We start from the raw sequence: 22,940 nt of genomic DNA, 5'->3' as shown, positions 1-22,940 counted from the left end.
CCCACTTACGGCCGCAGAGAAAGCCAGCATGAGCTGGACTTGAACTCACAGCGACCGCATTGGTGAGAGGCTCCTGGGTCATTACGCTGCGCTAGCGCGCTAACCGACTGAGCCACGGAGGCCCCTCTACCATAATTCGGTGGACGTACATTTCGTGTCAGACTAAACAGATGGAACGCATTTGTGTCATCTACCTGGCCGATATGTGGGCGAAAATCCGTCCATCCAAGTTGCTGTGCTGTACACACATTTCCTGTATCTAATACAACCCGGTAGCTTAGCTAATAAAACATTTGAATGTAAATTTACTTATATGTTTGATGTTCTCTTCTTTGCTGATCTGTTGTGATAAGCGGACAAAATATTTGTGTTCTCGGTTCTGGGTAAAGATTGATATAGTAAACTGGGGGTTTCATGCAGGCTATGAAACCTACAACCTTGACCAGCTCAGCTTGACAGAGTGTGCGAGAAATCACAAGTTCGGGACTCCTGGCACTGACATGCGTCACAAGTTAAACAGAGTTTAATACTCCACGGTTCGGTTACCATATTTCCCCGAGGACAAGAGATGGCACAAGGTTTCACGGGACTAGTTTTATTCAAGTTTTATATAATTTCTTAAAGCTAAATATTTCGGTGACGCCATCTTCCAATTCTTCTGCCAACGAAAAATTTTTTCAAGCTATTCACGCAAATTAGACATTTCTTTACGAAACGAAAGAATAAGTACTATGTTCCGAGAAGAATAAGTACTATGTTCCGAGTAAGAACATCGAGCTTTTTTTCTTTCAGCTTGGCGGCCTAATAAATAATTATTACGTAGACGATATAAACAATGGTTGCTTTGTTGTTGACAGGTTCAATATTCATGACAAAGAAGCAGAGCTTGCAGAAGCTGACTGTATGATCTTCAACGATCCCATTTCCGCACATTTGATAAAAGGTAAGGTAACAGAGTTCTATACTATTTGTGGTGCTTTTATCAAAGATAGTCAGTCGTTACCTGTCGGCTCAACATCGGTCAATAAGTGATTCAGTCTTGGTTGGTTACTATTGGCACATTTATTCACTTTATAGTTGGCCACAGTAGGGTCTTCAAACTTCATCAGGCGAATATCAGTAACCCAAAAAGCTATTTTTTTTTACTAGCTTTATGTAATGTATGTGTTGATCTCAAAAATCCAAATCTCAATATCGGAAAAGTAGCAGACGCTTTCCATGTGTAAATACAAAGGTGTAGACAAACTATTTTTTTTAAATTTCCGTGAATATTATAGAAAGTTTATAACTGTTTAAGAGTTAAAAGTTTACAAAGTGTAAAAAAGTACTTACTTACATTCTTACTTGTCCGTATTTAATACAACGTATTAAATACGAACAAGTATTAATATTATAATTAAAAAGCCGTTTTGTCTTCAAAATTTTTTCATTAGGTTAAACATATATGTATATCATTAAGTTATACCCACGACACTCGTCTAAATACAAGGCATTAGAAATATGCATTGAACGCTGACTGTCATGATATAGGACTTAAGTTCACTTCTAGTATATTTGTATTTCTGAATTTGACAGAACGTTCGATGTGCACGTGGCTGGCGAGTTTGTGCTGTACAGACATAAGACGCTTCCTCAAGAGTGAGCTGTCTTCGAAAACTTATTACTGCAGTAGTTTTAAAACAATGGGAAACAATCATGGTCAACCTTTAAGCAAACCTTCATATAAAACAAGCAAAAAATCTCTGTACTATACTAAAATATCGCCCATAACATTCGATGTTCTCTTGCCACTGGGGGAGGGCCGTAAAGATAACGGCACATGTCAAAACAAAGGATCTAAGCGCTCGGCCCGACATTCGTATACCAAACGGACAGTATCTGAGACGTTTCCAGTTGTTGCTCACAAGATTTATTTCAATATCGACCAATTACACCCAGTTCCCAAAGGAATACAAATGCAAGAGGAATCCAATGAAGTTGTGGTTATCAGTATGACGTATAACGTTTTTGTTTTTCTTTGAAAAAAAAGGCTTGGTGTTGGATGTAGTATGTTTGTAATGTATGTATTTTATGTAGGCTTGGGGTTTAACGTCGTACCTATCAATATTTCAGTCATGTGACGACAAGGAGTCGGTGGGTCTGGGGGGATTAGTTTGTAATGGCGTTTCCCCATCCAAGTCGAATGATGCACGCCAATAACGAAACGTTGAATAAATTGTTTTCTCAAGTAAAACTGCCAAATGAGGCTGCTTTACATAAATGTCAGGTACTCAAGAGAATTAAGCCTTTACACAGCTATCATAAAGAACATCGATGGTATAAGGATACACGCGTGGACAGTAAAGAGGGGGAACGTTACACATTGAGTCCCACAGAAAATGCTAGGCTTTGACCCTTGACAAATTACGCATGTTCAAGGCAACTATAGATAACAATTCAAGACATGCTTGGGTACACCGTTAAATACACATTTTATGTGTTAGGATGTTTAACAGCGAGTGAGAAAATTGGCAACAACCTGAAAAACTCTATTGTGATTTCTCACCGGTTTTAAAGCCGTGTCTTCTGACGGGTTCCTAGCACCAACACGAGTTAATTCTGCGTAAAATACGCGCCTGGCGTCAATATGACGTCTACAACGAAAAAGAACATGCGTAACAGTATCTTCTGCAAAACATTCCTGACAAAGACCCGTGTCATGGAGATTGAATTTATGCAAATAGCTGTTTGTTTTAATGTGATCAGACAAGAGTCTAAATACGAGTATTTCGTCACAGCGACAGTTGAGAGAGAGACTGTAGCTTACAGAGATTTGAGGGTTGTGAGAATAAAAGAAACTTCCTGTGACAGAGTTATCCCATTCATTTTGCCATACTGGTATAAAATTCGCTTTGACATAACTAATAGCTTCTTGCACAGACAACGGGATGGTGTGGGATGTATTGGATAGATCAAGGGCCGTTTTGGCCAGTTTGTCGGCCAATTCATTTCCGTCAACACCAATGTGGCCCGACGCCCATTCAAACGCCACAGATACATCTTGGTAGCCAATATAGTACAGATATACAGTATTTCATACACAAGCGCTGACGACTTATTCCAAATAAAGTTACCAAGTGCCTGTAAAGAACTTAAGGAGTCTGTGAAAATAACAGCCTTAATCGGTCTTAACTCGAGTAGATAGTGAAGTGCACACAAGATTGCGGTGAGCTCTGCCGTTAACACGGAAACATAGTCAGACAAGCGGAAAGATTTTCCATACCTCATTTCTGGAATACACACCGATGCGCCCACGTTGTTAGTGCCGGGGCATTTGGAAGCGCCGGTAAATACTAGTAAGTAACGACAAAGAGTCACTAGGTATGTGCACATATAATGTGTCTTGTAGCAGGGCGAGTCCATGCTGCCAAAGTGCTGCCGCCACTGATGCCAATGTATCATGCCGAAGACACTATACATAACACCCCACCCAGTCACATTAACCAGTTTCCTTGCTCTTACCGCTCAGTGCTGATCGCCAAGCAAGGCAGCAAGAAGTACCATTTTTGAAGCTTTTGGTATGACCAGACTCTGGTTTAATCTCGATGTTACGCGATTTCGAGACGGAGGCTCTACTCATTTTGCCAATGAAGCGGTCGATTGTATGTAAGAACTGAGTACATAGATATTGTAGTAGATTTATGCATCTCATGCACAAGAATATGATAGGAATAATTCTTGCAAATATATATTACTCTGTTAGGAGCCTTGTCGACTGGAACTGTGACAAATATTCTGGTTGGCCTTGAACAGAGCATTGAATGGTTATATGGTTGATGGATACAACAACCTTCTCTGTCAAGCTCGCGTCAAGGATCTTATCGATCTACTTCCTCCCAGAAGAGCTGATACGCCTGATAACCTACTGTCATCCACATTATATGACTCAGATGTGTGCTTGACCTCTGACCTGAGAGCTGATTGGAACTTAACCTGTATGCTGTTAACGAGTAATAATGAAAGCTTGTTTCAGGGTGTTAACCCCACAAACCTTTGTTTGCGTCTAATGTATATATGGACATGTTTTTTCTGTCTGAAATAAGTCGTTATTATTATTATTATTATTATATACAAAGAATCAAAATACGCATGACTGTAAATGGCTTCCATATATATCAGCTTCAATCACCAACTGAAGTGGCATATTTAAGTAAATATATATTGTGGTCATATCAGGCCAAGTCACTGAATTGTTTTTTGGTTACTATTATTACGGTACTGTTCTATTTTATCTCGTCTCTGACAATAAAACATTGGTATTACTATCGTGTCAGGTACGCGGATTTTTCCAGCCATGTTTTAGCGGTAGCACAATTCACTGTGTCTGTGGAGGGGCCGTGCGATCAGGCGAGCAGATTTTTGTGTGGTCTGAGTGTGAAGACAACCGGGCTCACCAGACAACCCTTGTACGGGTTTATGGCTGTAACCAGAACCAGATGAGAGTTACCAAAAACACATACTACGAGGTATGACATCTGCATGTTATTTTAGTCTGTTGAAATTATTTTGTGTAAACCCTACACCAATGAAAACGCATGCATATCCGACTACCAACGGGAACAAAGGTCGTGATTTATTACAAATCTCATAAGTTTGGTGTACAAATTGTTTAACCAAAATTTGCTGGTAAGATTTAGACAGAAATTTCCCACTTACATGTTAACGTTACGTATTTACAAATCTTTGTACCAGTTGTTCGGGAGTGTCAGTCTCATCTGGGAAGATTTCATAATCAGCAAGAACAAGAAGCCCAGACATTCAAGATACACTAAAACCAAACTGTCCAGTACTAGATCTACCCACTTGTGCTTAGAAAAAATACATGTCACATAACTGACTATAATTTTCTTCTGTTCAGCTCCTTGTGATATATAATGGCCACATTTCTTCAGGTAAAGGTCCCTAATGGTATGATGGTAAAAATGAAATCAGGCTATATCACAATCACCCCATCAGCGTCAGATCTAAACCAAACTACAGGACTGTGCGGAAACTTCAATGGCGATGGAGATGATGAGCTCATTGACCCGAATGGAAATAAACACGATGATTGTCAATGTTGTAATGAATACGGCATTACCTGGAAGTAAGTAGCACTGAGTGTCTGTGTGTCACATTTTAAATGTAAAAGCACCCACGTGTATAGAAACTAAGGTATGAATGAGCCAATTATAAAATTATTTTTATAAATTATTAAATTGGTATTCAAGCAGTTTCCATTTTTTCCGCTGCATGGTTTGTGGGTGTGAGAAAATACGGTGCCCGGAGTAATCCCATTTAACGCTGGGGGCCTTCGTGGCTCAGTCGGTTGGCGCGCTAGCGCAGCGTAATGACCCAGGAGCCTCTCACCAATGCGGTCGCTGTGAGTTCAAGTCCAGCTCATGCTGGCTTCCTCTCCGGCCGTAAGTGGGAAGGTTTGTCAGCAACCTGCGGATGGTCGTGGGTTTCCCCCTGGCTGTGCCCGGTTTCCACCCACCATAATGCTGGCCGCCGTCGTATAAGTGAAATATTAAATATAAATATATAATATAAGTGAGTACGGCGTAAAACACCAATCAAAAAAAAAATAAATAAATAAATAAATATATTTAATGCTGTGAATATTAGATCACTCATGACTTCAAGACAGACAAAAGCTCAGAATAGGTAGTACTTCTAGAAATGAATGGAGGTGTAACGCATCTAAATCGTTGTGATATTTTAGTTATTTGCTAACTACTAACTAACTAATCTCCTAAGCAGATGTGTTTTGGATTTATTACTATCATTCCTGACATAAGTTCCTGCCATTTGTTTTTAGGATTGTAAATGCTACAGAGTCATATTATGGGTACCCCGACCACAACCTACCACCAGCAGGTAAAGGCAGATGTGCTTGTAATACCTCCACAACCTCTCAAATCATCAAAAATGTCACCTGTTCTAACGTGCCCGAGGAGGGTTGCGGCACCCAAGATCCTGATGTGACAGAAGAGTACTGTACGCAGATCCCCGGGTCATCTTCCGGACGGAGAAAGAGACAAGCGGAGGATACCGAGGGGCTGAATGACGACGACGTCAGGCCCGCCTTCCCCACTTACAACGTCACCCCCGTTTGAGGTAAGCTGAAAACACTAGAATGGGATGTGTTTACATATAACTACTCATAAAGGTGCTCTCTGTAAATTTTGTTCTTCATATATTTTATTAATCATATCTGCTAGCCACCAGAATGGACCAACGGTTGGACTGAGGAAAAGGCCAGGCGTCACTGTCTCCAGTTCTATGAAAAATCCCCGGCATTTGACCCCTGCTCAAAAGTCAGTAACCTGGATATGGATCTTCAGATCGACTTTTGTGCCATGGACATACTAGTAAGTGGTGACTTAAGGAAATCTTCATATGAACATCATGTAGTCATGGAAAAATGATGCCAAAATAGGGTCCCCAACTTGGATGAAAGGGGCTGTATATAACCATGAGATAGATACCAAAGGACTTAAACCTTTTCGCCCATGCCGGTAGCAAAAATATTGTCCTAATTAAAAATAGTAAGAAAAGAAGCCGGCGAACGATGGGTTATTCTAAACTTAATAACACCTCTACCTCTGCAATATAAAACTCAGATTAAATTTAGGAAAATATAGTGTATAAATTTTTCTAGAATATCTCACGTTGGTCTTTTTATCTAGCTTACTGGGACCACAGATTGGACCCTTTCTTCTTTGGAGATTTTCAAGGACAAGTGTATATCTGAAGTTCGTAAGAACACGACTTTATGGGAGCCGGAGAATAATGAAAAATCTATGCTGACATTAGTCTTGGAATCAAGCTGTCCAGGAGAGTGCTCTTTTCACGGTGATTGTTTAAAGGGTAAGGCACACATTGTCAGTAAAATTGTGATCAATTAATGCTGACTCAATGGTGTTTTCAACATTAGCTAATACAGCTTAAACTTAACTTTAAGCTTAACTTAACTTCTGTAGGGTGCAACCTTCCTCCAAGTCTCCCTTTTCCTGAGACGCTCTCCTTTCAGGAGATAATTTTCTAATCACCCAATTACTGATTAATCGAAAGCGGAGAGATAACCACGCCCACGCAGAAATCGTGTAAGGTCAGATACTTTGGAGGCCGGTTCAAAGGTGAAGCTCTTGTTACGGTATTGAAAGCAGCAACAGAAAACAGACTCAGTGACTCAATATTACAATGTAAACAATGCTTTATATATAAAATGAGACGTACAGTTTTACAGACAGTTCAACAACAACAACAACAACAACATACACATCAGTATTACCGGTCTTTAAAAGTTTCCAGTTCACCTTTGCATCCCAAGGAACGTATTCCAGGAGATCCAACGTAAAGACCATGGGATAAACACACAATTCACACAAGTCACAAATTGTCCTAGTGAGGTACTTCGCTAGGTTAGCGAACGCGAACACAGTACACAGGTTACACAGAACTGGAACAGTCAAGCCTTTGAATGACGTCACACCCGCAGAGCACAACACAGGGTAAATACAGGCATGGAGGTATAATCCACTTTAGAACGGTCACAGCTCCCGCAGAAACTCACAAACGAGCCGTTCAGAGACGTAGAGTAATGTCACCTTGTGGCAGAACGAACGTCCTTTGCAAAACTGAAAACTTCAGTTTAGAGTCCTTGACGACCTTGTCGGTCAGGTGAGGTCAGCGTGTTAAACAAATTACACAGTCAACACTGTATAATCATAATAAAGATCCGAACACCAATAAACGTGACTTCCGCAGAAATTCACATAAACCAGACATCAGTACAACTGTGGTACACAAACGGTGCCGGCATAAAAATCTGTCCTCCCAAATGAAACTGGCATCACCAGCTCATATAAATATAATGGACTCGATACGAGAGCGTCGCACACTCTCCTTGCTCCCAGTGGATGCAGCAAAAATACCTCCTCTCTGCACAGAAAACACGGCTTATATACGTGCCAGGTGGATTCAACTATTTTTAAACACAGAATTAACAGCCAATGAACAGCCAGTGAAATAAACAAAGCCTTGAACAAGGTGCTTTCCACCAGGTCCGCGCTGTACATATATAACAGGGCCTGTTATGCTTTCACAAAGGTCCGCAGACTAACAGTACATGAAAACGTTAAATAGTCATACATAACACTCTATGCAGAACAAATTTGCTTTTCGTACCAAAGACGCTTTAAATGGTACTTCTTGCTTTGTCATGGAGACATATCTTCTTGACAAAACAAGCAATTCCTTTATGCTGTCTTACGACATGAACGGAAACGCGTATCGATAATATGGGAAAAATCATGAAATAAGACATAACGGTGAACTGTCACACATTTTAAAAGAACAACAGCGAAAGTTAACTATCCAGGAATTAGGTGCCTAAACCCCTATTACAGGCCTCTTGTAACGCTATGGTAAACGCATGTATCGCTTCTGTATATATGTTGTCATCCCCATTACGCCATAACTAAATTGCGACTGCTTCGTTAAATGAGAACTTGGTGCCGTTGGTTACGTATGAGGCGAATATATCTTGGGCTGAACATCGTGATTGTCGCTGATGGGTCGTGCATAGTACCTCATTTCCAGCCGAGCTTCGTGGAAACTGTGGCAGGTTTGAAAATGACTGATTTTTGGCAATCATCCAATAATTGTGATCAATGGCGACCATATTACCTGTTGTCCCTGTGTACTTTAAAGTCAGTTGAGTTAAAATCTTCTTTTTACTTCTTTTATTCTCGTACAAAAACAGAATCTCCAGATCAAAATGTCAATTTTCAGGTTCTTGTGTTGAACAAAATACAGTGATATGTTTTTATGCAGATTTGTTCACAATATTCTGCATAAATTTGATGTGTGCATGGGATTGTTGAATTTCAGAACGTAGTTTTGGATTAGTTTGGATGAAATTCGAAACATTGTAATGTGTCTTCTTACCAAATCCGCGAAAGTTTATGCACGCGTACAAAAAGGCATTTACAGTAAGTCATTCAGCGTTCTAATTTAGCTTATTGTAGTAATTCCCCAGTTTTGCTTCAACCTGTTTGGGCACGTCAGTCGGGATGCATCTGCGTGGCTGAATAACTCGAGACACTATCTTATCTATATGTAGTTTAGCGGGAAAAACTGTCAATTTTCCTGTACCTTGAACAGAGAATAGTACATTGTATCCCTGTACGATCTGGGCTGTGCCAGTAATTCAGATCGTGTCAGTGTGTTGTCTGACTTATTTACTATTTCTGATATTAAGAGATCTTTGGCGGTTATGTAACTCAGTGAAGGATTCAGTTCAGTCATAGCTGACATAAAACTTGTTGACCTGTGTATATGTGCATTTGTCAGCTGAATGTTAACGTGGTACTACAATTCCAGATAGTGTTTTTTCCGTAAAACGTATTTTTGCAGTTATCTTCAGTTATATTTTCGCTCCCGTTCACTGTCGATTTGCTGTTGTTTCTGTCGTGGCTCCATTTTTCTTGTTTGTTGTTGCCTCGGTAACGTGCTTGTTTATTGCGTTGTCGGAGTTTGCAGCATTTGCCATGATGGTTTAAATTACTGCATATTCATTTTATGGACAGGTCAGATTTCTTGTAATTCAACCCTTGTGAAGCAAGTGATTTCCATAGTAATTACAGATTGAATTTAATCCATTTAATGACTTGGAGCGAGTTTTGCGATGGATTCATCGAAGAAAGCTTCTTGATGCTTTCTGTGTGATGTTTTGACTTACCAATATCTTGACTCTCAGATTATTCCATTCCAAAGCCAATATCTTATAGCTGAAAGAGTGTCATGTTGGGATCAAAGAGTGCATGTCCCCACCCCTTTGTAGATTAGATTTCCTGAAAGCGAAGCTCCGACACTGTGGCCTCAGACCCCAATTAATTTTTCCATAAGCGACAATGTTAACGTCTAGCGCTGTAGCTCAGTCCCAAACATTCCGTGGTAGGGGCCTCCGTGGCTCAGTCGGTTAGCGCGCTAGCGCAGCGTAATGACCCAGGAGCCTCTCACCAATGCGGTCGCTGTGAGTTCAAGTCCAGCTCATGCTGGCTTCCTCTCCGGCCGTAAGTGGGAAGGTGTGGCAACAACCTGCGGATGGTCGTGGGTTTCCCCCGGGCTGTGCCCGGTTTCCACCCACCATAATGCTGGCCGCCATCGTATAAGTGAAATATTCTTGACTACGGCGTAAAACACCAATCAAATAAATAAATAAATAACATTCCGTGGCCAATAAGCTTTGGTACATACCTGGTCCAGCCTGGGAGAAACAAGCCATAAAAATCTTGACATAGGTTGATCGTCAAAATCTGGACCTTTCCATGCCGGCAGCTGGGAGGAGTGCCTAGCAACGCCAAGGCGACGTCACTCGCAGCCTCACCACTACCTCACACCTTGTGTCCTCTCACCCAGAATTTCAAATTTTCATCAATAAAGCTCATACCTCCTCAAAGTTTAGACAGTTTCCAGCATTTTAATACCAAGCATGCATCTGTACACCAAAAATGGACGCCTGGAGCAAAAAAAGACTTTATACCTTAAAATTCACAGAACTACAATCGTCCCTACCGAAAAACGGCAGTTGTATATGGGTCTGTGTCCCTGTGAACACAAACAAACCTATGCGTTCTAGATTATAATTGGGCATGCTGAAAAGAATGAAAACCGGCCTCTGTCCACAAAAATGTTATGTTGTATTGTTAATGATGACGTAAACTTTGATGACATGAGACATGGCAGGTTGACTTTATTGCCTTCAGCGCTGATAATTACATTGTGCTTTCACGGTGTATATTCCAGGATATAGTATGCCCTAGTAATGGTTCCAGCAATATGAAATGGATTGGATTGCTGGAAAAACTTCCTAATTAAGTGGCAGTTGATGCCGCTTGTATTTTGAATACAAGATTGATCTACTATTATGAAAGTTTTCTCATATGCTAACAAAATATTGCCATTGATTATTAATAAGTTATTATCGGGCTTTTATATTCGTCCAAACTGTCAAATGCTCCCCTCATCGCGTGAGGTACATAAATGGATTAAATAGATGCACGTTTGACACTGTGTAGGAGTATGGTTAGCATTTCAACCAGCTAAAACAGCAAACAGTAAAAATAGAGTTTTGGATAAAAAAAAAATTTGTTGATGAATGTTTTACTTTATGTTAGAAACTTTCATTTGAAAAACCAAGCAGGCTCCTTTTTGTGCGAGACCGGCAAACTGAAACTCTGTATTTATACCATTACTTGTGTTATAATTCTGCTCCATTGCCGTTGTGGCACACTAGTCAAGCATTATAGATACATTAACGAGGCATTGACTTTAATGCTAGATTTTGTACTGTGATGTGAAAATAAAGCGCCAATCTCGAGAGATCTGTCGATCAAACCATCACTAGGGCATATATAGGCAAAGGACTGCATATAGGCCTATGCCCCCTGAAAGTGTCAGTGGCCGGGCAAGCTTTTATGCTAAACTAATGAATCATTATTTAATAATGAACGTAAAAATATAGCAAGGCTCAAAGACATTTGAAGGATAATTTCAAACAGCTAAAGAATAATATGTAAAAACAACAACGTCCTCAGAACATGCATGTATTTTACATGTGTTACAGTTGAAGATCGCTAAATATCCCTTGTACATCATATTCAGTGGCACGAGCCTCACGCGCGTATATATCTATAAATTAAAAGACGAGCTAAAAATGTCTGAATTCGCTTTGACTTCCAAGTCTAATTTATGCCGGAACTCTCACGTAGCTTTACTATCTATGAGCGAACTTGTGAAGTATTAGTTTACTGTTTACCGAAATGAATGTAACTTTGGTTATTATTTGCCCTACGACACATTAAACATAGCTTTAATTTACCTTAATTTGCAGAGTGACTTGATCTCGTAGGTAGACCTGTGCTTTCGACTGCCCTAGACAAAAACGCAATATTGAAATGAAGGACATTTTGTCACATGATAGATACATACTTCAAGTGGCATTCACAAAAGTCTTTTCACGTCGCCTGACGGCCATACTAGATTTGCTGAAAAATTGTACCCTTATTCTTTTTTTTTAGAATATGGGTCTCCACAACAGTTAAATGGCTCAGCGTAATATTGTGCAAATCTACAAACCCCTCTTTGTTAGGCGATAGTTATTTAAATGAGCATTGAGTTATTTAAATTGTATTTCTTTTGAACAATGAACTTCATGAAAAGACGATTGAAAATTCTCAGTGTGATCGAGGTGGAAAATTATTTCAACCATTTTAGTGAAATTCTATGAGGGCATGGCTTAGGATATAGATGCAAAACATTTTTACGCAAGATTCATGTACGCTTGTTGATATACGCTTGAACAAGCTGCTACATGTATTGGATATATGTATAATTGCCATACAGTTACAGTACAGTGAATAAAAGTATGCAGTAGGTACATGTACATGCATAAAGCCCTTTCTCTCAGCGATATAGGTCTATCATCTTTCAACGGTATAGAATGATCGACCTTCAGTTCCCGGCCTTTCCGAGAACGAAAGAACAAAAATAGCCAGTATGGTGCACAATTGCTGTTCTGCATCTCCGGTTAAACTTTTGTTATTTTTGTACATCTATATTCTTATTCTTATCGACATGTATCCTATAACAACCGTTAAGAAAACGTTTAACCCCATATATCCGCTGAAAAAGTTCAGATTATCACGTTAACTTCCACCTTTATAATTGTGATTTTGCCGGGCATAATAAGACGCTGGGTCTTATGTTGACGTTAGCATAAAGATGCTGTCATATTGGACAAAGGTTTTACAGGGTAAAAATAACAAAATTTCCTCAATATTGTACAAATTTTTGTTTAACAATAGGCACTTATATAACTTCAAATGGTTAAAATTTATTAAAGATACTCGAGAGAAAACCGTCTAAATACGTATGGGAAAACCAATATGTGAACAATTCTGTATGTCTGTTGAAAATTGTTAGGCAGACATTAAAAGATCAGTTCATCAAGAAATGGCAGTTTGAAACCAAAGATTCCTCTAAGGCAAGTATATATTTAAAACAGACTTTGACATCGAAGAGTATCTAAAAATACTTGATGAAAAAAGGCGAAAAATACGCTTTCGAGTACCTAGTCATAAATTACCCCCTAGAAACAGGAAGATGGGCTAATGTAATTGGAAACAGACGTTTGTGTATCCTTTGTCAGACAATCAGCATTGACGACGAATTCCAATTCTTACACACATGTACAGTCTCAGTTCTATTCGACTGAAATACCTGCCGAGATATAGCTATACTAGATCAAGCACAATTAAAACTCAAGAATTATTTAGCACTACAAATAAACATCTGCTAAAAAATTACTGTTCAAAATGAGTATACATGTTTGGTACATATATATAAATATATATATATTAACATGTTCTGTAACAATCTTGATTCCATTGATTAGCCGCCATGTTTATCTATGTGTAATACTTGCATCCTCTCGTGCTACCCTGTATGGTCTTTTAGTGTAAATAATGAATAAATGAATGAATAGGTATGTGTGCTTGGTGTTTTATAAATCATAGAGGTGGAATGGAAGCAGCCACAACTCGACCGGGTCATTGTTGACTGACCCTCCGAGTGCATGCTGATCTATTGTTTAGAAAAAGCTCCATGCTGTATTGCTTTGCTACACCTACATTGCCGACAATCTGTTAGACTGGCTTAGAAGGGGGCTTCATTGAAGAAATAAAGTGCAAATAAAAAACATTTCTGAATTATTTATAAAATTACATATGAGCACATGTTTGATTGACAGCTGTACGGGACGTAGTAAGGTTGTAAACAGTGGCCAAAGAGAGAGGTTGCTTTGGGTTTTTCATAATCTGTAATACTTTGCAAGCATTGGGGAAACATACAAGTTCCAGAAAACTTGGATAACTTGTTGGGCTATAGACTGTTTAAGTGAATTTGCGGCTTTATGTTAACCATGTATTTTTCTTTTCATTATTGGCAGGTATCATCATTATCAATGTATACATATATATACGCCAATATATACTTTTGCCCCTTGCTTCAGGAGAATGTCAGTGTGAAGCCGGCTGGATCGGGGACGACTGCTCTATTGACATGAGCCGACCACCGCAAGTGTTGGGGTTGCCGAAGAAGGGTCTATGTGACATCCGGAATCGTAAATGTGACCGGACCTTGGTGTACGGGAAAAGGTTTGCTCGCTCTGAGTCCCTCACGTGCAAGTTTGAACAAGTGTATGTAAGTAAAGGTGGAATGTCTTTTCAGACTGAAAGTAAATAAGTTTCAAAAGTATAGACAGTGTCCAAAGAGATTGAAGAAGCGTAAGTAGGCAATAACTATAGGCCCTACGTTTCCAAGGATCGTCCCTTTGTACATCTCTGTTTTATCTGACGGCTCAAAATGTCCAGAATTGTAAACACATTTCCAAACTATCCAATCAAATCCTGTCTCCAATACATACGTGTGTGTGTGACACACTAGGACACCTACGTCCCAATGCAGATGTCACTACTGGTTTACGTCTATAAGAATTGCAGAAGGCTTGCAGGTGAACTTTTCTCAGCTGTTGTTCCTCACATCGACATACTGTATGTTTTACTCAAGCTGATGCATTAAACTACATGTACGTCCACAGGTGGGCAATGGAACAACCGTACGCGAGGCCCCGACAACTATTTTGAGCACGAAGGCATACTTCCGGCATTCTGACGAGATCGTGTGCTCCCTGCCCAGTAATGTTACATTGGGCACTAATGAGGAGGGATTTCCTGTTGGATATTTCCTGTCTGTGAGCAACTACAACGCAATGTTCAGCCAGGACTTGCTCTTCCTGCCGTATCATTCCGAAGAGTTCATCTGCTCGATAATCGGGATGGATGCTAGCTGTGAGAAGATAAAGGTATGTCATGTACAGGCTGTGGAGTTTAAGGAGGTAATGTGTTTATATCCCTTTTTGTCCTGCCCGGTATTAAGGAAGTTTAAAGCTTTTAGTGATTGTTCTAGAAGCGTGTTGTGAGTTGGGGGAGAGGGAAGGGGCCTTTCGTTCGTTTTACATCACTGCAACCACTAGCAAATTTTGTACAGAAATGTTGAACATCGCCGAGGTCACTGGGGTCAGTGTGAAGAGACAGGAAGTGATGTCAGAAATACAAAATCTCTGCCTCAACTTTTGTTTCTAAAAATACTTATACACGTTCATTCTCTGTATCTCAGGCACTGTGGGTTCAAAAGTATTCTAAGGGAAACCTTACACCGTTTTCTTGATGAATGTTGATTATATGTCCTGGTAAGGACATCAGTTGTGAGGTTTAGTTTCAACAAGGCCACATGGATCGCAGTGGCTCCAAATTCGTTTCACATATAACCGTAAATTCACGTACAAAATATATTTTTCATGTTTTAGGCCTATTTGTGTGAAAATATTGTGTCAGATTGTATTACATTACTTCAACTGCAATCATTACATCATTTCTCTTATCTTCCGAAAATTGGGGCTTCCGTGGCTCAGTTGGTTAGCGCGCTAACGGAGCTTAATGACGCAGGAGTCTCTCACCAATGCGGTCGCTGTGAGTTCAAGTCCAGCTCATACTGGCTTCCTCTCCGGCTGTAAGTGGGAAGGTCTGCCAGCAACCTGTGGATGGTCATGGGTTTCCCCCTGGCTGTGCCCGGTTTCCACCCACCATAATGCTGGCCGCCATCGTATAAGTGAAATATTCTTGAGTACGGCGTAAAACACCAAACAAATAAATAAATAAATCTTCCCATAATGTGAATGGATATTCTGCTATGACATATATAGCTGTGTCTGAATTGAGTATCTGTCTGTCACATGTTTTATTTACTACGTCACCCTTGGCACCAACACATCTATTAACTTTCTTTGCTGGAGATACTCCAAACAGATGAGCAACCTCAGTGGCAATTATGTCTTTACACATTTTTACATGTACCACCACTGGTTGTTTCCAATCCCCAAATGCCCCACAAATACAAATACGTTTTCGTTCAATTTATAAATATCATTTACTAGTAGTGTAAACCTATTGCGATAATTAGAACAACAAAACTAAGAGATCTCAAGTTCTCTGGCGTGCAGTTTTCTTTGACTCGATGTAAGCAGATTAATGTGGTGGCCCTGTTGACAATACACCTTGTAAATAGGTGTATACATGTAAGAGTTCCAAGCCTGATCTTATAAGCACCCATTTCTGCTGGAGATGCACATATTTTCTGTGATACTTCAACAACATATTGTCATCGGTTTGGACTAAACACAGACTCAGACAATTGATAAATGTATTTTTTAACGCTCACTAAAAGTACATTCCAGTCCATATCTAAGTTACATAACGGCGTATTTCATTTGTAGGTCGGTTCCGGCCATTCTACCACAGACGGCATGGATGTTGGTGGTGACCAGAAAGAGGTAAGTAACACTCCAACCCATGAGGGTCTAGGGATAATCCCTGTGTTCATCGCTTCCCTTGGAATAGGAAAACAAGAAATGAAATTTACTTTGCAAACCGTATAATCTTTTGACAATGTACAATATTCGCCAAGAATTTGTAGAATAGTCTGAAAAATACTCACAAAATCAGGTTGTTTAGTGGCTCCACACTGTATGGAGTGTGGTCTTTGCAGTTTCTTAATATCTTTCCACCAGTGCTCCGTTTCACAAAAAGTGTAAAGGCTAATATTAGACGGGTAACACAGTTGGCCAACCAACAATTTTGTTTCGTCCCTTTCACAAAGAAAATGATTGGCTTTCGATTAGAGCTTTTTGTCTTAGATTTTGAAAAGAAATAGCCCAAAATTCGATCTTAGTCACGTCAGGAGATGGCTGAGAGGAAACAAAGTTCGTGTATTGATTGGAGAAAAAAGAATAAATGCGCCTTTATCAGCAAACGACAGTCTTTTTAAAGACAATAAAGCACCAAAATGCATCCGTTGTTTTTATTTCGCTTCAACTGTCTGTTATTAGAGTTATCGCCCTTCGGTTGCAACCGTCAGTAAAACGTAAATGAAAAACTTTTCACCTCTTTGTGCTATTTATTCATGGTAATTTAATTTATTTATATTTTGAATTTGATTTAACAACTATCCTCATGGATCCTACCAATCGAATTTGCTGCAGAACTACAGGAGTTTTGTGAGTCGGAACCAGATATGCTGAGTTCATTCATTTAACCACAGGAGAGTAGCAAATTTTGTAGCAGTTATATCACTGTTTAGGTTGGTATGTGAACCGTGTCTACTTGTTCTTGGCTACATGTATTTTACGTGATTCCAAACAATGTTTTATGACAAATTATTAAAACGTTATGTGCTAATTCGCTTGACATTTTGTTGCACAGCTTGGGGCTAAGGTGGTCAACTGTATCCGATCCAGAAAATTTTTTAATCAGTGTTCTCTAGTCTACTGTCAAATTTCTGTGATGCATGGATTTGGATAAAACTTTCATCAGCAAGTTATTATTGTCATGGTTATCAGGATTTGGCTTCCGATACGAGACGTTTTAAACCATTCTTCACCATTGTGGCAAAGAAGCTGTTAATAAAACCCGGATTCAGGGAAATTTTAAACCATACTTGACAACTGTCAAGGGCAGCATATTATGAAAAAAAACTGTGAAGAAAAAAAGGCTCTGCACTGCTTCGCTTCTCAATCAAACGTTGGTAAACATCCCAGCTTTACCCCATATAAAAGACCCCTTATATTATATTGTAAACATATGTGCCTTTAATAGACGTTTATTACGAAGCTGAACTCATGAAACAGGTGCTCCCATTCTTAATGCATTTGTAGGGTATGCTGTTAGCTGAAGTAAATAGCGCTGAGCTTTCATTAGAAGAGTACTGTATATAAGTTGTATAGATTTACAATAAATGAATTTAAACTTATTTAGCATATGGCGTGACAATATATGATGAAACATAAATAAAGAAATTCTTGTGTGGTTCAAAATCATCTTCCCCTGTCCATTACCTCACTTTGTTCAGCACTAAAAAGATGTCGACACAACAGTTTCAAGGCACACATGTAAGGTCTAGTAATCTGCTTTTTATTATGGAGGAAATTCCTCAGGAAAACGCCTCAACATTGTAAGATCTACTTTTGACCGTACCTGTGCCTGACCGTACCTTGATAAAACAAAAAGTATAAATCGCATCACTCCAATTTTTCACACACATGTTCTGCAGAAATTGTCCGTCGTATTCAAGTAAGTTTCACTCGTTTTTCTGCATGAAAAAAATTAAACATCACTGCCGCACCGAAATGGGGCGATTTCCTAACTAGTTGCATAGGGTACAGTTTGTCTTTAGGAGTGAGTGCGTGCTTGGGGTTTAACGTCGTACTTAACAATTTTTCAGTCATATGACGACGAAGGAACCTTTATTGTGCATGTAATGCGCCTCCTTGTTGTAGGACGGATTTCCACCGCTCTTTTATCTAGTGCTGCTTTACGGAGACGGCTCACCGAAGGCAAGTAAGCCGTTCCGCCCGAGCCATTATACTGATACGCGTCAACCAATCGTTGCACTATCCCCTCATGCTGAACGCCAAGCGAGGCGTTACAACTTCCTCTTTTAAAGTCTTAGGTGTAACTCGACCTAGGATTGACCCTGGATCTACCACTCCCGAAAAGGACGCTCTACCAACTGTTTTATCGGGGCCAGTGTTTATCTTATAATGTAACTTGCAAAGAGTGCCTAAGACACACCAACTGTATGATGCAATTCCAGGCTACTTGTACTTGTTTATGGACACTTGGATGTAAGTAAATGTGCAAGGATGCACCATTCTCTCTAAAAGGACGCGAGCGTCACGAACAACATTGACAGTTTCAGTCGTGCATGTATATATTGAAAATTGAGAACAGACGCATGCATAGAAAAGAGAAAAACAGAAATCTGAATGAAAAACAGAACTTATTGCCCAGAAGATGGAAAAAATTTAGGTGTTCTTATATATGAATGTGTGTGTGTGTGTGTGTGTGTGTGTGTGTGTGTGTGTGTGTGTGTGTGTGTGTGTGTGTGCGTGTGTGTGTGCAAAGTATATATAATTAAGACAGAGTTACGGGTGTTTATGAATCTAAGAACATCGACTTCTTCAAACCTCACTCAAATATAGTGGGAATAACTACACAAATCTGTACAATATGTTGGAAAAAAAAAACTATTGCCATATTCTTTTAATATTTTAGATTTGCCGCTTGAAGGTTTGTCTTCTTATGACAATGAACGTAGAGCCCAGAGCGGTGTCATGCCACAGAGAATCTGTGCGATTAAATTCCTGCAGGCAATCGCGTACTACATCTATGATGCATACACGAGATGTGGTGGAACTGATAGTGTGTGATTTGGAATTGACGGACATCGGCTAAGTGTAGCCCATATGACCCACCGTATAAAGCCTCTGTATGCATTCCCGTGCTATAAACATATCCCTTTAATTTGTAGGACGAAAAAGAGCCAAAATCTGGATCTCCAATCGATCAGACACCCTCTTTTTTCATAGTCATGTTAATTTGCGGGTAAGTGAACAATGGAAGGACAATATGTGTGAATTGAAAATAAAATGCTCAGGATCTCTTAAAGTATTATACTGTATTTTTCATGTGATTTCACCAAACAAAATGTAAAAAAAGATGGAAATCCTGATAAATGGCTGTGCCAATGTCGTCGTTAAGGGACTGCTGATAACACTGAACTGGCCCGCTGGTCACGAAGCGATCTTTGACTTCAGTCAAAATTTCAAATCACTTTAAAATTATTTCATCCGTAACAAGGTCAAAATATTGCTTGACAACGTGAATTCTGGGTAAGTTACTATAAAGCGACTTACAGCTAAAATAACGAAAAGGAACATACCAATTTTAATGATTGAAATTTTGACTAAAGTCTAAGATCGGTTGAGGCGAAGCTATCTTTGACTCAAGTTAAAATGCCACATCACATTAAAATTGTTTTTTATTATGTTAATAGGTCAAGATTTTGCCCAACTTTGGCTATGGTACACATTTCAGCTACATTAGCTGAATGAAACATACAAAATTTTATGATAGAAGGTTTGATTAAAGTGTAAGATCGCCTCGTGATCCCGTGATCAGGAGCTTAAGACATCATTTCGATATCGTTCACAAGTACTTGGGTACATGTAGCTGAAGGCATTTGATTTACTGTGAATCTTCAAGTCATCCGGGTTCTAAATACTTCAGTAGTAGAAAATTTGGAATAGAGATGTCTGCCTCGTTTAATATTCAAACTTCTGGCATGGTAAAACTGAAAAAACCTCCCATTTTAAAGAGTGGGTGAGTGCTTGGGGTCGCCTGAGTCATAATACTGATACGGGTCCACCAGTAGTTGCACTATCCCCTTTATGCTGAACGCTAAGCGAGGAAGTTACAAGTTTTAAGATCTGAGGTGTGACTCGACCCAGGATTGACCCTGGATCTACCGCCTCCTGAAGCGTACCCAATACCAAATGTGCTATCGGGGCCAGTTCCACGTTAAAAACCTGAACGTCACAACTGACACAAATGTACCTATTGCATCGAAAAGAAACCAAACTATGCTAATCGCCATTTTAGAACTAAAAAGGCGTTTGACATCCTGTTTGGGAGCCAAAGCATTTGTTTTTAATTTAATAATGAATAAAAGGAACTGTAAGTGACTCTTTTTTTCGAGAGTAGTCGACCCTTGCAAAAGGGTCACGTGAATTGAAAATTGCGCGTTGCACAGCAAATGCAAAAGCAAATGCACATCCTGCTCTGTATTTCTCTCTCCTGTCATTATTTTTGCCACATGTATAAGGTGCATATCGCTATACTTGTGACATACGACATACATTACATTACATTTTTGACTCCGCATTCTTTACAGGATGAAGTGGGCATTGGCATAGGCTGACGTGCAGGATCGACTAAGCTGACGACAACCAAGTGAACGACAACGACCATGGGAACGACAACGACTAAGGGAACGACAACGACCAAGGGAAGGACAGCGACGAAAGGAACGAAAACGACCATGGGAACGACAATTACAAAGGGAATGACAACGACCAAGGGGAAAATGGCGAATAAGGGCAGGATGCGAACAAGGGAGCGACACCAAACACTAATGTGTTTTATATAAATGTATCTAACTGTATCACATAAGCACTTTGGCTTAAAATGTCTCAATCGACAAATTATACCAATACATGTAGAATATGTGAAATGACATATATCGTTTTGCACCATCTGATGATATGCGCTATATACAAGTTTTATAACGTTTTCTTTCCAGTTTTTATTGTTTTGAGTCTAAATTTGTTTGTCCATGCTGAAAATTCGTCATGAGCAGAAAATTTACGTGTCTGTATTGCTTTTACTGATGCCAAAAAGACCTGCTGAAAATAGGCTTAGCTTTTCGCCTTGCTCACGTATACCACTTACCACGGACGCGCAAGAGGGTTGGCAGTTCACCATTGAAGCCGAAGGAATAACGTTAAAGTAGCTTCATGTACCACAGCGTTCCAACTGATGCTAGTATATGAAAGATATTGCCCCGCTTAAAATTCGTGTAGCATAATTGTACATGGGGGGGGGGGTGTTACTATATAGTGAATTGAACAGCTGCACTGAAGGGAACCAGCATATAGTGAATACAAACTGCTATAAACACTGTGTATGAGGCTCAATCTGGGAATGTGTATATATCAGATACCGGTTAAGCTACTTGTCACGCAATATCCTCATGTGGGCAGGTTTCACAAAGCCATATCGGACTCGAGTCCAAAAAGTTTTACTTTCTTACGTAACAAGCGGGATACTCAAACTTGACTGAAATTCTGCTATCATATATGAGGCATGAAATCGGCGATAAAAATGTATCGCTTAATTGCAATTATTTAAGAGTTTAATTTAGATTACAACTATAGCCTGAAATTGTGGAATGGTGAAACACACCCCTGTGTATTTTATTATTTGTATAATATATTCCTGATGGACCGATATATTTTTGTGAGATTTTCATTCGCCGACTTATATTTGCATGTTAGACGTATATTTTGTTTTATTACCTAAACTATTATTCTCAGGCCACATGGTTTGACTTAGTACACTGAGGTTAAATCTGGTATAAATATGACTGGTGAATACTACATACACGAAGAGGGTGTACAGCTGTCCGAGAGAAACAAATCTTGCGTGTTTGAAACATATAGAATCAATAGTATTAAACCATTTATTAAACCATTATATATATATATATATATATATATATATATATATATATATATATATATATATATATATATATATATATATATATATATATATATATATGTATATATATATATATTTTGTAGCTTATATAGTTTCACTTCGAGTTTTCTTATTTTTCCAGAGCTTTTATACATCTCCTAATTTAAATGCCTTGACGCAGCTGCATCCGTTGTATAGAGGGGCTTAGGCCGATTGCTAAGCAGACAATGAGTACACCTGACGACCGATTCTCTGTGATAATGTTTTTGTCCTGAATAAACGTTCATTTAATTTCAACGCCTCTCAACAGGCTATTTGTACATTTACTTTGTAGTATTAAACTGTGTAAAATTGTCCATCATCTGGAGTCTGATGGCGTAGTGGTTAGCGTGGTAGCGAAGCACAATGTTTGTGCTGATTTCGTATCCGGTTGCACGTGGGATTGTCTGTCTGCAGTCTGCAGATGGTTGTGAATTTTCCTTCCGAGTTCCCCCATTTCTTCTCACCATAAGACTGGCCGCCGTCATATAAGTGAAATATTCTTGAGTACAGCGTAAAAATTTAATAAAATAGAAGAAAATTATGTACTACTGGGCCACAGTTTGTCTGGGGGGAACTAATGGGTCTGCATGGAAACAT

At 39.3% G+C, this 22,940-nt stretch overlaps 1 protein-coding gene across 1 annotated transcript; it reads left to right on the top strand.

The window, feature by feature from the left end:
* The first annotated feature begins 4,317 nt into the window (after positions 1-4,317).
* Positions 4,318-22,287, top strand: LOC135461812 (von Willebrand factor D and EGF domain-containing protein-like). The gene is made up of 9 exons (XM_064739054.1): positions 4,318-4,505; positions 4,932-5,125; positions 5,840-6,392; positions 6,711-6,891; positions 14,099-14,289; positions 14,687-14,950; positions 16,421-16,477; positions 19,513-19,586; positions 20,935-22,287. Exons 3-9 carry the CDS (start codon positions 6,354-6,356, stop codon positions 20,954-20,956), a joined length of 828 nt encoding a protein of 275 aa, XP_064595124.1. The 5' UTR covers positions 4,318-4,505; positions 4,932-5,125; positions 5,840-6,353; the 3' UTR covers positions 20,957-22,287.
* Positions 22,288-22,940: the final 653 nt, after the last annotated feature.

Source organism: Liolophura sinensis, chromosome 1 (assembly GCF_032854445.1).
Source record: "Liolophura sinensis isolate JHLJ2023 chromosome 1, CUHK_Ljap_v2, whole genome shotgun sequence".
Lineage (NCBI taxonomy): Eukaryota > Metazoa > Mollusca > Polyplacophora > Chitonida > Chitonidae > Liolophura > Liolophura sinensis.
Note: the sequence above shows the minus strand (reverse complement) of the source record. Positions and strands in the feature narration are given on the sequence as shown.

What these genes read in the sequence shown, in the direction of transcription:
- LOC135461812 (XM_064739054.1), top strand. Translation starts at nt 6,354, where the DNA reads ATGGATCTTCAGATCGACTTTTGTGCCATGGACATACTA. An exon ending in TCACGGTGATTGTTTAAAGG is followed by an intron (nt 6,892 to 14,098) that starts GTAAGGCACACA and finishes CCCTTGCTTCAG; the next exon opens with GAGAATGTCAGTGTGAAGCC. An exon ending in ATAGTCATGTTAATTTGCGG is followed by an intron (nt 19,587 to 20,934) that starts GTAAGTGAACAA and finishes CATTCTTTACAG; the next exon opens with GATGAAGTGGGCATTGGCAT.